This window comes from Pseudorasbora parva, chromosome 2 (assembly GCF_024679245.1).
Source record: "Pseudorasbora parva isolate DD20220531a chromosome 2, ASM2467924v1, whole genome shotgun sequence".
NCBI lineage: Eukaryota > Metazoa > Chordata > Actinopteri > Cypriniformes > Gobionidae > Pseudorasbora > Pseudorasbora parva.
The window spans coordinates 9246310-9259798 of NC_090173.1; the positions used below are offsets into that span (position 1 = coordinate 9246310).

Below are 13489 nucleotides of genomic sequence, written 5' to 3' on the forward strand. Positions count from 1 at the left end.
CTGCATAAATAAATATGTAAATAATTTAATGGGTGAGGAAATAAATACATATAAAGGAAATTCTAAACTGAAAGTTGACTTAATTATTTAATTATTTATCTACTCTTATTTAATTACTTCAATATACGTATTTATGCTGGACTATGTGGATTTATGTATTAATTTATTTGTTTGCACATTTATTTATTTATATATTTATTTATAAAGAATTGTATGGGTTGGTTGGTTTATATATTTGAGTATTTATTTATGTATTTATCGTTTTTCCAGGTGTCATCCTCCATATGGGACTGGCAGCGTTTGACTTATTTCAACCCATTTCAACAGAAACTCATGAATTAGGAATGTTTTCATTATTTAGGTCTACTGCGTAATGAAATTAGGTAATTTACAACTGCCCTTTTTCTGTATAATAAAAATATATGGTATTTTTTAACGGTAATAACTTTATTGAACGGTGGAAAACACGTAGTAAGTGCTTCCTTTTATTGGGTCCATAGACTGTAAAAAAAAATGACTTTGGGACTTTTATTTTGACATCGCGGTTGCTTTTGGTCAGAGTCTCTTATATGACACAACAGTGAGTGAAAGAAGAAGGAAACTGAGGAATCTAAGCTAAAAATCAATGGTACTGATAGCGTTTTTACTTATTTCAACAGAAACCTCCTATTAATCATGAATGTTTTCGTTATTTAGGTCAAATGCTAAATAAAATGTGATAATTTTAAATAGCCTTTCTCGCTTTCCTTCGTTTTCACTCATATGAGCGATATTTAAATGTTGTGGTATATTTGCCACATACAATTATCTACACACTCAAATTTAACCATTTAAAATTGAGGAAAAACCCTAACGTAATATTATAGTATTAGCCGCTCAGATTCCACAATTAAAGATAGGAGAGAAAATCCACACTAACATTGATGCATTTGGTAGACGCTTTTATCCAGATGTAGCCTATATGTTACCAGTTCATGCATTCCCTATCAATCATGTTTTACACTTTGTCTCTTTTGCTTTACTAACAAGTGTTTGTCTTTTTTATTCCCATGCTTATTTGTCATTTTGGTATTGATTCTTTCGGAATATTATGTGTAAAACATACGCACCCTACTTTGAAACATAGACTGTAAAAAAATAATAAATTAATTTGAAATAATAAAAAAAAGTGTAATCGCGCCCGCCTTTCGTTGGCCCTATTGGGTGAACGTTGCCTTGCGTCATGAATATTAATGAGTTACGCTTTTATACGCACGTCTCTTCGTTCCGCCCAGTAGTTGTGAACAGCGGGACTGAACACAGGAGCAACTGCGGAGGACATGTGCAACTTTGGGCTTTCTCAAAGAATCCGATTCATTTAAGGTATGTAAATTGTTCTAATTACATTGCTTACTAAAAAAAACACACTGTAAAAATTTAAAACCGTGCTAAAGGACCGTTTCGTCTCACGCGACTGAACCGCAGTCGCCACGTGTTTCCCACGAGGGCATGGCGGAGTCAGTGAGGGGAAATAACTGCAATATCTTACAATGCATTTATAACGAGAGCCTTACTTAAGCTCATTGGTAGACTCAATTCAGACTTTCTCTGTGTGCTATTTTTGTTTTTTATGAACTTAATTAAAAAAAAATCTCCCTTTGACTTTCAAGGCATGTTAATTGTTAATAGACGTGATATTATCTGTATATTTGTGCACACAGTTAGAGCCCTGCGCTGCTTTGCTGTGCATTGTGGGGTGTAGGATGTGTGCTACAGCACTGCAGGGTCTCAGTGCTCGTCTCTGTCCTCATGAGAGCTGAGATAATTCAGATCCTGCTACAGATTCATTAGAGCCGCTTATAGATATCACAGGAGTGGTGTGGGATATGATCTCCGCTGATTATTTCATGTGTTTATTTCTGTTTACATGCAGGGTGAAGAAGCAGAACAGACGGAGAGGCAGAGACTGGGTTAGCGTCTCTAAACACTGAAGACTGGTGTTCATCACTGGAACTAAAGCACCTGAAATCATCTAGATTTTGACAGACCCTGGAGAAACTGCTTCAAACGCACTCGCCAACAAATAAAGTTTAATAAAACACTTTCCTGAGTCCTTTATTGTCAGTAGTATACGTATACGATGGGCAACTTCGGTCCTGCAGAGTGTGTCTAGTTTTAAACACCTGCCTTTCTGATGTTTTAATCTGAAGCCCTTGATTGGCTGCTTCAGGAGGTCGGAGCTGAACTTCATAGGTTAGAACTAAATGCAGAATATATACCCTTTTAATTTGAGCTTGTAATTCTGCTTTAATCTAAAGATGCCTTTATGTCTAAATTTATTTCCATGTTTGTTTCTACAGTTCTTAACACATATGCTAATGAGGGATTAGTCAATGTTTTAGCTCAGACTAGTGTTGTAAACCAAGACTTTGTAGGGTTGAGACAGAGTCCAGACCACTTAAAGTCCACGGACCCTGTACAGGGTCCAGAATGACATAGTCATGTATATTTTAAATGTCTGGAGGAGCTCTGACCTCCATTTGAAAGCTTAGTCTCTTCTTTCTGGAGATATTTACACTAAATTACTCTGGTGCCATTTCCCCCTGGATTTTGAAATTGAAAAGCCTCACATACACACATACAGTGGTTCAAAATGTTGGTGTCATTTTACAGGAAACCCTTAGAAGCTACATAAAACAATGCTAAAAGTCATAAACATGTAAGTATACGTTGTCTAAGCTGTAATAACCTCCCAAAAGAGATGCTTTTTTGTTTTGGTTATAAATTCATTTTTGCAAGTGTGTAACTGTGCTCTCGCACCTTTCAGACAGTTTGGGCTGTTTCCACTAAATTCCAGAAAATAGTGGGGAAAAAGTAGTTTGTGTCATGTTGTATGCAAGATTTATTCAAATGAGTTTGAAGGGAAAGACCACTGTATGTGTGTATGGAAGGCTTTTTAATTTGGGTTGGCCAAATCCAGGCGGAAATCCCCAAAAATGGTACCAGATGTTAAGTGGGTGTTAAGTTTTTTCCCCTTATTTATGTTTCATCCCAGGTTTCTGAAGTGGCAATGAACAAAGACTCAGCACTGAGGGAGAGTATAAAAAACTTCTTTATTTAGTAAAGCAGAGGTTATATAGATTGAATTCAAAGGGTGCAACAGGATTTGAACCAATGAGAGAGATTACATCATATAGCTCAGGGTATAGGAATGTGGTAACGTAAAACAAATCTAAATATGGTCATCTCTTGGTCAGATATCCAGGCCTTCCTTGAGCTCCTGAAGATCTCGTAATAGAAAATAGCAGGGACCCTTTTCTAACTCCCAGTCACTCCACCAGCAGATGAGAGTGGTTCCAGCAGATAATGTAAACCATTCAAACATAGACTACATCTTCCTCAGAGAGAGGGACAAGAGACCCTCTGACCACTTCTCTTCCATGCTGAGACCAATATAAAATCAGTGGGTAATGTGGCTTTGCTGACTATATTCTAAATAAACTGCAACAAAATATATTTCCTTCGTCCTGTTGCTTAGCTCTCAGTCACACACCTGAAGCTCATTCATTGTGCAGGTCCTTTGTGTCTCCGGTGTGAAACCCCTATAATATCCATGATCGTGTACCACACTTCGCATATGGCCTTTGTGGAGAAAAAGTGTCTTAGAAAATTGAAATCAATGTATTGTATTATGTGAATTAGCAAAAACTCCAGGCAACCATATCCATTAGTTTAAAGTATTGTGGCCGCATATATTGTGTTTTGAGACCTTAATGTTAAAACTTTTTTTTTTTCAAAACCCATGCATAAACATTCTCTCAAAAATATGTAAATACATTTTGCTCACAAATTATGGTAGCCCAGTTTGTGGTGAATACAGCGTAATTACACTTTGCCATTAATGTGTTTATAAGCAACTGAAAAACGCACAAATGTCAGAGCATGTCGACACTTCTAAAGGGCCCCAAAACAGCTCAGACTCCTGGGAGTTCATGAGATAAAAGGTGTTTGCTTAATTTCCCAACCAGTGTGCGATTAATCTTACAACACAAGTGCAAGTAAAAAAAATATAGATTGACAGCCCTAATTTTTACACCAGACAGCAATAACTTCAACAGCAATAATCCCTAAGGTACACAAAATATTGAAAGAAAGGGACATTTAAAAACAAAGACATCAAATAAAAACATTTCAAATATTCAATTTCAACACATTTCTGAAAACTATTGACTGTTGTTGTACGGACAAAAACATCTCCACATTTCTATTCTGTGCACTGAAGGTTAAGATTTCTGATTTAAATGTATTGATCCAAACTCTTAATAGCATCCTCTCTTCTGTATTTTCTCCATTCATTTGGTATATCACCATTCCCTTCAAATGATTTCTCATAGTTTTTCTCCAGATCTTTCTGGAATCTGCACATAAACCACTTCCAGTAGGGAAGCGATGAGAGGTCAGGGGTGATGCTCCAGTCGGCATAAACTCCTCCTGCTCTTCTGTAATCTTTCCAGAGGATGTTATCATCTGATCCATTGGGAACAAAAGTAAGAGTGCTGCTTGCTACTGCTGATGTACAGATATGAGCAGATAACTTCAATTCTTTTAAGTAACATGTCCCATTTAGTCCAATACTACGGTGGAAGGGAACGCTGTGATCTCCTTCATGGTTGTCTATGGTGTTGGTGCAGATGGCTGCACAGAACGGACACTGAACCCAACAGCACTTACAGAACTGATCGATCAGAAGCTCATCTGGCCTGAACTTAGACTCCAAATTTACTGAAAATGACTCTGTGTTGAATCTATTGCAGATATCAGACATTATAGCAGGAAGTTCTTGTCTTATCACATCTTCTATGAGTTTGAAATCATCAACATCATCATGTTTCACTCCACTGAGGTCTTTTTCAGAGAAGATCAGCTCATCTGAGAGCCGCTGTGTGAAACTCTTCAACCACAAACCAGCATCTCCTTTGTTCTCTTGAACATGTTCAGTAGATTCATGAGCTGCTTTTATGATCTTCTGCTGCAGGAGTTTAATGTTCTCCTTCATCTTGAGTAAAACACTGACACTGAACTTATCAGTGATGTACCGACTGACTTCATCTCTGATGAAACTCTTGAAGTGATCTCTGGGATTATGAATGTAGTTCATGTATTTGTCGAAGTCCTCCTCTTCTGCCAGTCTCTTCAGGATGTGTTTCTCCAGATTTGATCTGTTTCCATTCAGTGATTCACAGTTTGATCTCATTTCATCTGCTAAATCTCTGGCAGTCTTCTTGTAGACGCTCTGCTCAATGGGCTCTTTCAGTTTCTGACAGATGATGTCACCAAAAATGGCATCTAATGTTGCTTTATGGCAGTATTCCTGCAAACCCCTATAGTGCACTTCTCTGTGGTTCTTAGTATAGTTAAGAGGAACAGATAACAATCTGTGTTGGTCAGTGATCCTCTTGTTGGCTCTCTTACAGATGGAAAGAACTAAATAATTAAAAAAAATATTCTTGAACTCATATTTCTCTTGTCCTGCCTCATGTTGCATTACTCTTGCCTTGATGTAATCTGTGAGTTGTTGAATGCAGCTGATGTTGTAGTCCATCTCTAAAATGTTAAATGATTGAATCATTATGTCTGTCTTCTGGGCAAAATCTTTGACTAATGATCTTATTTCGGCTTCTTCCTCTGCAGACAGAAATGTGTCTTGAACTGCACCATTTGCAGCCTCTGTAGCCACACTTGTTGTGGACTTATGGTCTTTGTAAGTAACACATTCAGAATAACTCTGCAGAGTGAAAATGTCAATGTTGTCACTGCCCACTTTGCAGTCGTCTACAGGAGTTCCCCCAGTCAAGTCATAGAGGATCTCTCTCAAATTGCTCATTATGTCAGCCGGGTCTCCGATGATCTCCCTAACAATTTGTTTCAAAAGCAAATCAAACTCTTTCTTCAGTGCTTCATCTTTTGCTTTGTCTTTGAGTTTTAAGGAAAGTTCTTTGCTCTTTTCATAGAGAGTGTTTACATGTTGTGTCATCTGAGCATCAATCTCTTTCTTACGGTCTCGCTGCTGAAGAATCTCATTTAATTTCCTCTTTGTTTCTCTCACAATGTTTTCCTGAAGCTCCTTTATTTTGATTTCAAATGATGTTTTCCATTGAATCAGTATATCAGCATCAGTGTCTTTTTCAAATAGTTCAGACATTGATTTCTCCACTTCTTCACTTGTCGTCTTCAGTTCTCTTTGAAGATCAGTTTCCTCCACCTCATGAATTACTTCATTTTCTATTTGGTTGTGTAGTTTGTTCTCAGTTTCCCTCATGGCACTGCGAAGCCTCCAGGTCCACTTGTTGTATTCGGTCTCCAGTTTCCTGTATGCTGAAATCTCCAGAGAATTTCTGAAGCTGAAGACGAATCGCTCATTCAGTAAGGCCTCCCAGAGATCTTTAATACGGTCTTTTAAGTGTGTCAGCCTCATTCTATGTGAATTTGAGACACGAGACATAATAGTTTTCTTTAGCTCTTGCACATTCTCGCAGTACTTTGGGTTTGGTGGTGCCATCGGTGGGCTGCCCTTCCAGAGCTGAGCAAAATACTTCACATCATAATGAACGTCAAATCTAATGACATCTGTGAAACATTCAGCATCACTGTCTTTAGCTGCGAGTTTTGTCATCTCATCCAGTGTCTTTTGCAGTTGTCTCCTTCCCTCCATATTTTTCTCTCCAGCTGTGATGTCTGAGACGTTCTGATGCACAAACACACAGCTGGGATTCAGTCTGACCTTCTTCATCCTCAGGAAAGCCTGAACAACAATCTGAAGAATGCCCTGCATGTTTTCTCCAAAGATGTTGATCAATGTCAGATTTGCAAGACCAACAACAAATGTGGCCAATTCATTGTCATGATCTCTTGTTGATCTTCCAGCCAGTTCTGGAGCATGAAGTCCCGCAGTGTCAACAACCAGAATATAGTCAAAGTTCATCTGTGTTTTCATCTCATCTGACACTTTGACCAGCTGCATGAAAGCTCCTCTGGTGCACCTGCCAGCACTGACGGCAAACTGGAGTCCAAACATGGCATTGAGCATGGTGGATTTCCCAGAGCTCTGAAGCCCTAAAACTGACAGCACAAAGACTCTCTGGTCTCCCAGTTTCTGGATGAGTTTATCTAGAACAGCAGAGATCCAGACCAGAGGAACATGAGCAGCATCTCCATCCATCAGCTCCAGTGGAGATCCAGAGATCATCATCTCTGCTGCAAGACTCGGGAAAGATGAGAAGTCAAACTGCAGGTCTTTCTTGTTCTTCTTCACAGATGAACATGATTCATAGATCTGACCGATCTCCCTCATGATGTGCTCCAAACCAACAGATGCAGCGTGAAGATCCTCAGATATTCTCTCAAGTTCAGTTTGTTCAGTCTTGAGTTGCTCAGATTTATCATGGTTCTCTTTCAGTTGTAAGACTGTTGACCACTGTTTATCATACTTGTGATGAAGAGCAGAAAGGTCAGCTGATGTATGTTCATCCAGGAATATTATGAGCCATTTGATGAAATACATTTTTTTTGCCACAGTTGAGTTCATTTGTTTAATGAAGAACTTCACAAACTCACTAATATCCGATTCATACTGCTGTTGATGGATTTTCATCATCTCTGTTTGTTTTCTTTCTAGATCTACTTGTAGTTCCTCTCCTCGAGGTCGATGTAGTTCTTTGTTCTTCTGACTCCACTGATGCCACAGTTTCCCCTGATGAGGCAGACATGATTCTTTGATTTCTGTCAGATGTTTCTTCTCCAGTAAACTCATCATCTGCTGTGCTGCTTCTTTTCCTCTCCTGCAGTGATCATCATCTTCCTCATCTACTCTGATGTCTGAGTGTTTGGACACATCTTCAAGTCTGAAAGAGGAAGATGAATCTGAGAGACAATCATCTATAGCTTTTCTGAGTTCTTCAGAGACATCTGACTGATTTCTGTCCTTCAGACCGATTTTGAATTTCCCTTTCTTCGTCTTATTTACTGCAAATTCATCCTCAGTAAAAAGGCAAATGAGTGGCTTAGAGTCCTTGTAGAGTGGTTTAAGTTTTAACATGCTTCTGTCATTCCTGTTAAGTTTTGGTAGAAGAACAACATTGACTGAGGCCATTTTAGTGAGGATCTGTAGCTGTTTCTCATGATCTCCAGCATCACCGTGTAGATTACAGAACGCAACACATTCAGTGAATTTATCATCATATGATCCAGAGGGGCAGAACCAGGCGATCTCCACCACCCCATCCATCAGGACTCTGGTTCTGCTGTTGCCTGGGCAGTTCCTGTGGAAGAATGTGTTGTGTTTCTCATTGATCAGACTGTTCATCAACTGAGACTTGGATGAAGACACAGAGCCAAACCTGAAGAAAAACACCATTGGAGTTTCTGCTTTATAGATCGGCTGGGTTTGACTGATGATTTCATTTTTGGTGTTTCTCATCTTCCAGCTCTTGTTGATCTGTCTGAATGTCCAGAGAGGAAACTCAATCTGTTGTGTGTCTGGATCAGGAACAAGCAGAGGCAGAGCGTACTGGCACTGGGACAGTTTAGTGACTATCATCTGCTTCAGGAAACCATCAGCACAATGAAACACGGCCATCTGAACATCCATCGGGTGGATTCGCTCAGATTGACTTGTTCCTTTGTTAGTTTGAGGCATTGAATTGAAAAAAAAATCCTCAGAATCAGTCTCATTATTAAAAGAATCACAGTTAACTTGTTGTGTGTTATCTTCATCATTGCTCTCTTTAGTTTTAATGTGTCTTGCTCTGTAGTTCATCATCAGTAGTTTTTGAAGGAAAGTCTGAATCAGCTCCTCCTCAGCACAAGACTCATGGGACTGTAATGAATGTGCAGTTATCTGAAGAACATCTGCAGCTCTCAGTTTATGTTTCCTGCCTTTAAGATGAAGTTTGTCAAAGAGGTGTTTTGTTTTTTCATTCATGTCTTTTCCTCTTTCTTCATAGGACTGTAATGGCTGTGCAGTAATCTGAGGAACATCTGCAGCTCTCAGTCCAACATTATCTTTGTCTTTAAGATGAATCCTGTCTAAAAATGTCTTTGTTTTTGAGCTTGAAAGCTTTTCTTTGTCTTCATGTTGATCTTGTCTCTTTCTCAGATCTTCTGCATGTCTCTGTGAAAGAAAATACATTGTTCATTTATGTGCAAGTCCATTATGATTATTGGTCACTTTGAACAGCTGCAATCTTTATATCTTATCTCAGTAGTTCTCAAACCTGTCCTGGAGTACCACTAGCCCTGCACATTTTGTATGTCTCCCTCATCTATCACACCTGATTCAACTCCTCAGCTCATTAGTAGAGACTGCAAGACCTAAAACGGGTGTCAGAGATATATGGAGAAATACAAAATGTGCAGGGCTGGTGGTACTCCAGGACAGGTTTACAAACTACTATCTTATCTTAATCGTAATGCTTATTATGTACCCCAGATAGCAAGAAACCATCAAAACAATGTTAATGTGTCAACGTTCCCAGTCAACATTTTGAACTCTCATTGATCTAAAAGTGTAACTTGACAGCTTCACTGTGCTCATACTATGGCCACAATGTGAGCTCACCCCAGCTAGAAATGTTATCGTTCTGTGAACATCGTGTTATGTTCTTGTAATGTTTTCTTTTTATCAGAATTTTCTCTTAAAATGTAGGATAACATTCTCTAAAAACATTCTAAACATGCTTAGTGATGAGATTTATAGAACATTATCCCCAAACATTCTTAAAGTTTAAGCGGGAAGTTTCCTAGCAGGCACGGGACTCCAATCAATAAATTTTCATGCCCCCTCATAATGCGATTATAATAGGATTTTGACAATATTTCGATTAAACTTTATCTCATGTAAACGCAATACTTCGATCAAACGAATACGATTAAGCTCATAATCGTAGTAACCACAGTCACATTAAACTAGGGGGCATACGACGATTTAATCGGATTAACCAGGCGTGGATGTACATGGATACCGTGTGTTATTCACACAACTTCATGAATGAACTTTAAGACATTCCTCTGAAGTTTTCTCTTCTCCAAATCTCTAAAACTCTGCCAATGCAACTTGATGCACAGTCTCTGCTCTGTATCATCATCTAGATGGCGCAGAGAACACGACAGCAGCATGTTCATCATGATGCCGAATAATATCCAGTAAGCTACGTCCATAAAAAATTATTATGAATCTGATGCGATTGCGAGTAGATTAAAACAATGTCCGGTAACATGCATACTATCATAATATCTTACTCTGATTATTCGCTTTATTGGTGCACATGTAAACAGTCAATGTCATTCAGATTTCAATTTCATTTTGGTTGAAAGGTCCAAGCTCCATCGCCATTAAACAACTCCAAAAACAGCATTAGCCTACTCTATATTGCTGGCATATGTGTACAGAAGTTCTTATTAAGATTAAAATAGGTTCATGTAATAATTAAAAAAAAGAACATTTAATTTAAAGAATATTGTTGTATGAATTTCATAAAATAAGGCATTTGTCTGTATTCATTGGTGTTCGAAGGCTCCCCTCCTGTGGCATATAATGGTACTGCAGATATTGAGTTTTGTCACTCTTCTCTTGCCATACTGCAGCAGATTCAAGTTCTGTGGGTGTGTACATAGATATCCATAATAAAGGCTAGCCCTGCGTCCCAATTCGCATACTATCCATCGTAAATAGTATTTGAAAATAGAATTAGTATGTCCCAAATTGTAGTTTGTTGAAAAGAGTATTCCAAAGATTCCCGGATGGTTTACTATTTCCGGTCCAAATTCGAAGTATGGATCGATGGGCACTCTAACGGCTGATATTACCCACAACCCATTGCGAGTTGGACGAGGATTCGATTAGAACTACAAACGGTTTGAGTGACCAACTACCAATATTTAACCTGACAAAAATATATTTATTCAGTGTTGTCCATATTATATTTCACCTGCAGTAGCATTGTGAACTTTTGTAATGACATGTTTGGCCATTAACTTTTAAATGCATCATTATATTTAAACTGCAAACACATGAGGAGAGTCTCTGACCCACAAAGACACACACATGGCAGATCAACGAGCGGCTACATTTCTCTCCGATACGGTAGGAGATTAATCTGAATGTGGAGGATTTGAACTGTGACGAATCTGACGATGATTGACAGGGCAGATAAACGGTGACGGGATGCGCGTAACTAAGCGACAGAGTCCGTTAAAGATGGCGAAGTAGTATGTCCCGAAACTTGAAAAACTTGAAAAAGAGTACATACTTTTAGGACGTAGTATAAGTAGGCGAATTGGGACGCAGCATAGATGTCTTACGGCGGAGTCACCATCGGCATCACCGGCGGCCATCTTGTCACAGGCAAGCTTTCTGTCGGCTCTGTGGAACCTGATGTAAGGCGAGTGATCTGAACGAACATAAATACTCTTATCTCGCTGAAATCTTGACGGATTTACAAATGGTTTGGTGTCTTACAAACGTTATTAACATGGCTAAAAATTTGGATGCTTTAACACGTTGAAATTGCAGCTTTTCGTTTCGATAAACGACTTAATCGAGCAGCTTGTGTGTCACGGCTAACTTACGTGCACGTTATCAAGGCTGAGACCACAATCGAGCTGTTCAATTATATAGGTTTATTAACACCAATAACGATTTTATGACAACCAATCTTTGACAACCAATCTTTTGCAAACTAAGTTAAAATAAACTTAGTTTGCATGTTTTTTTTTGTTTTAATTTTTTTTTAAATATGAATTTTATTATAATAGTGATATTCTTATTATAAAAGTATGTGTATATATATATATATATATATATATATATATATATATATATATATATTTTTTTTTTTTTGGTTATAAATTCATTTTTGCAAGTGTGTAACTCCGGCCCTGTGTGCTCTCGCACCTTTCAGACAGTTTGGGCTGTTTCCACTAAATTCCAGAAAATAGTGGGGAAAAAGTAGTTTGTGTCATGTTGTATGCAAGATTTATTCAAATGAGTCTGAAGGGAAAGACTACTGTATGTGTGTATGGAAGGCTTTTTAATTTGGGTTGGCCAAATCCAGGCGGAAATCCCAAAAAATGGTACCAGATGTTAAGTGGGTGTTAGTTTTTTCCCCTTATTCGTGTTTCATCCCAGGTTTCTGAAGTGGCAGTTGAATGAACAAAGACTCAGCGCTGAGGGAGAGTACAAAAATCTCTTCTTTATTTAGTAAAGCAGAGATAATATACATTGAATTCAAAGGGTGCAACATGATTTGAACCAATGAGAGAGATTACATCATATAGCTCAGGCTATAGGAATGTGATAACGTAAAACGAATCTAAATATGGTCATCTCTTGGTCAGATATCCAGGCCTTCCTTGAGCTCCTGAAGATCTCGTAATAGAAAATAGCAGGGACCCTTTTCTAACTCCCAGTCACTCCACCAGCAGATGAGAGTGGTTCCAGCAGATAATGTAAACCATTCAAACATAGACTACATCTTCCTCAGAGAGAGGGACAAGAGACCCTCTGACCACTTCTCTTCCATGCTGAGACCAATATAAAATCAGTGGGTAATGTGGCTTTGCTGACTATATTCTAAATAAACTGCAACAAAATATATTTCCTTCGTCCTGTTGCTTAGCTCTCAGTCACACACCTGAAGCTCATTCATTGTGCAGGTCCTTTGTGTCTCAGGTGTGAAACCCCAATAATATCCATGATCGTTTACACCTCTTCGCATATGGCCTTTGTGAAGAAAAAGTGTCTTAGAAAATTGAAATCAATGTATTGTATTATGTGAATTAGCAGGCTCAATGATTCTCACAACAATTTGAAGCAAAAACTCTAGGCAACCACATCCATTAGTCTAAAGTATTGTGGCCGCATATATTGTGTTTTGAGACCTTAATTTTATTTTTTTTATTTTTTTCAAAACACATGCATAAACATTCTCTCAAAAATATGTACATACATTTTGCTCACATATTATGGTAGCTCAGTTTGTGGTGAATACAGTGTAATTACACTTTGCCATTAATGTGTTTATAAGGAACTGAAAAACGCACAAATGTCAGAGCATGTCGACACTTCTAAAGGGCCCCAAAACAGCTCAGACTCCTGGGAGTTCATGAGATAAAAGGTGTTTGCTTAATTTCCCAACCAGTGTGCAATTAATCATACAACACAAGTGGAATTCAAAAATTGAATCGATTGACAGCCCTAATTTTTACAGATTTGCCTTAATCAGAATGTCACCAGACAGCAATAACTTCAACATGTCAAAGTTAGTCAAAGTTTATTGCCCCTAAGAATGTAGGTACACAAAATATTGAAAGGGACATTTAAAAACAAAAACATCAAATAAAAACATTTCAAATATTCCATTTCAACACATTTCTGAAAACTATTGACTGTTGTTGTATGGACAAAAACATCTCCACATTTCTATTCTGTGCACTGAAGGTTTAGATTTCTGAT

General features: G+C 38.2%; 1 protein-coding gene and 1 long non-coding RNA gene across 2 annotated transcripts; one reads left to right on the forward strand and one right to left on the reverse strand.

Annotated features, from left to right (window-relative positions):
* Positions 1 to 619: 619 nt before the first annotated feature.
* Positions 620 to 2080, forward strand: LOC137049959 (uncharacterized). Its single transcript, XR_010899753.1, has 2 exons — positions 620 to 1362; positions 1913 to 2080. It is a non-coding gene; the product is annotated as an uncharacterized lncRNA (long non-coding RNA).
* A 2151-nt stretch (positions 2081 to 4231) lies between these two features.
* LOC137049967 (interferon-induced very large GTPase 1-like) lies at positions 4232 to 9011 on the reverse strand. The gene has a single exon (XM_067428719.1). The coding sequence runs from the start codon at positions 8957 to 8959 to the stop codon at positions 4277 to 4279; it is 4683 nt and encodes a 1560-aa protein (XP_067284820.1). The 5' UTR covers positions 8960 to 9011; the 3' UTR covers positions 4232 to 4276.
* Between the last annotated feature and the right edge of the window lie 4478 nt (positions 9012 to 13489).

What these genes read in the sequence shown, in the direction of transcription:
- LOC137049967 (XM_067428719.1), bottom strand. Translation starts at nt 8,959, where the DNA reads ATGAATGAAAAAACAAAACACCTCTTTGACAAACTTCATCTTAAAGGC.